This window comes from Epinephelus lanceolatus, chromosome 12 (genome assembly GCF_041903045.1).
Source record: "Epinephelus lanceolatus isolate andai-2023 chromosome 12, ASM4190304v1, whole genome shotgun sequence".
Lineage (NCBI taxonomy): Eukaryota > Metazoa > Chordata > Actinopteri > Perciformes > Serranidae > Epinephelus > Epinephelus lanceolatus.
Genome location: NC_135745.1, coordinates 30,059,326 through 30,062,500, shown reverse-complemented (window position 1 = coordinate 30,062,500; position 3,175 = coordinate 30,059,326). Strand labels below are relative to the sequence as shown.

Below are 3,175 nucleotides of genomic sequence, written 5' to 3'. Positions count from 1 at the left end.
TTACACATCTATGCATCAGTAATAATAATCCAATGATATATCTGCACTGAATGCTTTTACTTTTAATAGTTTAAGTCCATTTTGATAGTTACTTACTTTTGCTAATGTTACATTTTCAATGTAGGACTTGCAACATAGTGCTTTTTTTTTAGTGTGGCATTACTACTTTAAATCTGAAAACAACAATAAAAGTTTGTTTTTTAATGGCATAACTGCTTTATATGACATCATCTCTCATATCTGCATCTTATTTGTTTATATGTGTGGTTATTACTTTTACTCTCACCTTTAATTATTTATTGTTTTTATCATGTTTTGTAATCGGTTATTGTATTCTTTTATTTTTGTATTATTTTAACTGCTTGATTTGACATACATCAGTGCAATCTACAGGGCAATTAGTTGCCAACTTGGCTTATCTTTTTTTTTATTTTATTGTTCTTTGTATTTCTTAAAATTGCCTCATTTTATTCACTTGAATCCCACATAGTTTTAAATCCTGGATAAAGCATGTAAAGCACTTTGTAACTTTGAAAAGCGCATTACAAATAAAGTTTATTATTATTATTATTATTACTATTTAATTTCATCTGATTTATATGAGGTTATACTTCCTATACACATTTTACACAAGTTTGTCCATGGAAGGGCTCAATGCTGCTTGATATGCTCATGCTCACAATTTTTCTATATCAAAGTATAGAAGGGGGCTTTTTTATGTAAATCTTTTTATCTGGACAGCATTTTGTGTTGAAGATTGAAAAGTGCTATTTAAATAAAATTATTTGTCTTAATATTATCATCAATAATACTTCCTCCACCCCTGATAATGGAGCATCAAGCTATCTAAATTCCCCTACCCAGTCAGACATGTATATTTCAGTCTGTCTGGTCTATTACAGTCAACCAGACTCCCAGATTAAAGAATCTGAAAGTGCTCTGATCTCAGGTCAGTTAATATTCAGGGTATTCAAACCTGTGACCACTTGATGGCAGTTAGCCTTTATACACAGTGACATTAATCCCTCTGAATCAATGCCCATAAAAATGCCAACAATGATTCAATGAGATGTTTTGGACCCAAACTCCAAAGCTCGGTCTCACCTCAAAGAAAAAACTCTGAGAAAGTCAGCAAACGTGGGCGCGCGCTGCTGCGTGCACGTGTGCAAAAGTCTAATAAAAACTCACACTCAATAGGTAACCTGGAAGTAAAGACTCAACAAAGATTAACAAGAGGAAGGCCAATGGTTAGACTTACAGCAGGTGCATAAAGTACAGTTATTCTTTTAGGAAGCTGGAGGAAATGGTTGGCTGAGATTTGATGAAAAACAGATTTGAAAACTACCTGCGACATACCTGAGCTCAAATCATTACGTAGCATTCAGCCCTCGTGACATTTCTGTGCTAACTGAAATGGTGTCTGAAATTATTTGAATCTCCTGAAGCAGCTACAACACTCCAAAATAAACTGTGACATTTTAATTACATGGTTACAGAAGTTATTTTAATGAGTGTCTCCCAGGCTAGGGCGACGCACAAGTAACATTAACTTCCTCCAAATATGTCCCCCATTGAAACAAGTATGGCTCTTACATTCTCTTATCAATCGGATCAAGCTGCCGGTGCATGGCGAGAGAGAAGCCGAATAAACTGCCTGGATCTCCGTTCTTCCGCACGACATTGTCGGGGTCCAGGTTGAACGCAGACAGTCGCCCACATCCCAAGAGAAAGACGACCATCCACAGTCCACGGGTGACCATGCCCTCCATGAGATACAATCAAAACTCCACTTGAACTGTTGAAAGGTGAGTCCTCACTGAAGGAGGTGCAGAGTGCGACTGAGTGACTGCTGGAGGGGGTGAATGTTGTGCACTTTGCTTGCAGCTGCCCCTCCCACTGGCCTCTGCTGGCACACACACATACTGTACCACACCTCAAAAGGCTTGGAGATCTAAACCTAAATTGTCAAGTATGCTGTAGGTGGAAAAGATCAGTGCCTTGTTTGTCTGTTGTTAGTTTGCAGCGGATCAATAGTGTAACCCATCTGGGTCAGTGATGCCTGAGGCTTTGTCAAAACACATTTGAAGCAATAAAATGGGGCTTCAGGCTACAGCTGGCAAATACTGATAGTAGTTCTGTACATATAATAGTATAATCAAGACTTAAATTAAAGGTCCACTGTGGAGGATTTAGGGGGATATATTGGCAGAAATGGAAGATGATATAGTTAATACGTTTATTTTAGTGTATAATCACCTGAAAATGTTTTCTTACCTGAGAATGAGCCATTTATATCTACATGGAGAGCGGGTCCTTGCCTATGTAAGCTGCCTTGTTGCACGCAATGTTTCTACAGTAGCCCAGAACGGACAAACAAAACACTGTCTCTAGACAGCCATTTGCATTTTCGCGTTTTCGCATTTTAACATCGGCCACCATGGTTAGAAGCCCCTCCACAAAGAGCTGAACAGCACTGGAAAAACACTGATTTTGAACATGACACTGCTTTATTCTGTGGTTTTACTGGTTTAAATCACCAGATCTGCTGGTTTTGAATATGAGAGACCTCTGCTGATAATTCGGCTACTGGTAAAAACCTCCTGGACATCTGGATCAAAAGTTGCCAGTGAAGAAAGGTGAGTACACATGAGCAGGTGCTGGGTATGCAGCCCCTTTGCAGCAAACCTAACACCATTGGAAAAACATTGATTTTTAACTTGACACTGCATTATTCAGTGTTTTTACCAGTTAAAATCACCAGGTCTGTTTGCTTTTAATGAAAGAGACCTCTGCAGATCATTCTGCTCCTGGTAAAAACCTCCTGAGTGTCTGGATCAAAAGCTACCAGTGAAGAAAGGTAAATACACATGAGCGGGCTCCTCAGAAAAACACTAATTTGTAACTTGAAACTGCTTTATTCAGTGTTTTTACCAGTTCAAATCCCCCTGGTTGATTTGGTTTGGAGAGGAAGAGACTTATGCAGATAATCATGAATCCAATCTCTTGAACAATGAAGGATTCCTAAACTGGGGTTCACGCTTGGCACATGGGAAAAGATTCAGTTCTGCAATCCTGAGCCATATGCCAATAAATCCTACATACTGAACCTTTAAACTCCCTTGGAAACAGGCATAAACAAAACATATGCTAAGTCCCACAAGAGGGGAAAAAATAT

General features: G+C 38.6%; 1 protein-coding gene across 1 annotated transcript in view; it reads right to left on the bottom strand.

Moving 5' to 3' along the window:
- LOC117272232 (integrin alpha-6-like) overlaps positions 1-1,845 on the bottom strand; it is a 20,587-nt gene extending 18,742 nt beyond the window's left edge. The window contains exon 1 of the mRNA XM_033651042.2: positions 1,594-1,845. Within this exon, the coding sequence (XP_033506933.1) occupies positions 1,594-1,769 (176 nt within the window). The 5' untranslated portion in view covers positions 1,770-1,845. The remainder of the gene's footprint in view (positions 1-1,593) is intronic.
- Positions 1,846-3,175: the final 1,330 nt, after the last annotated feature.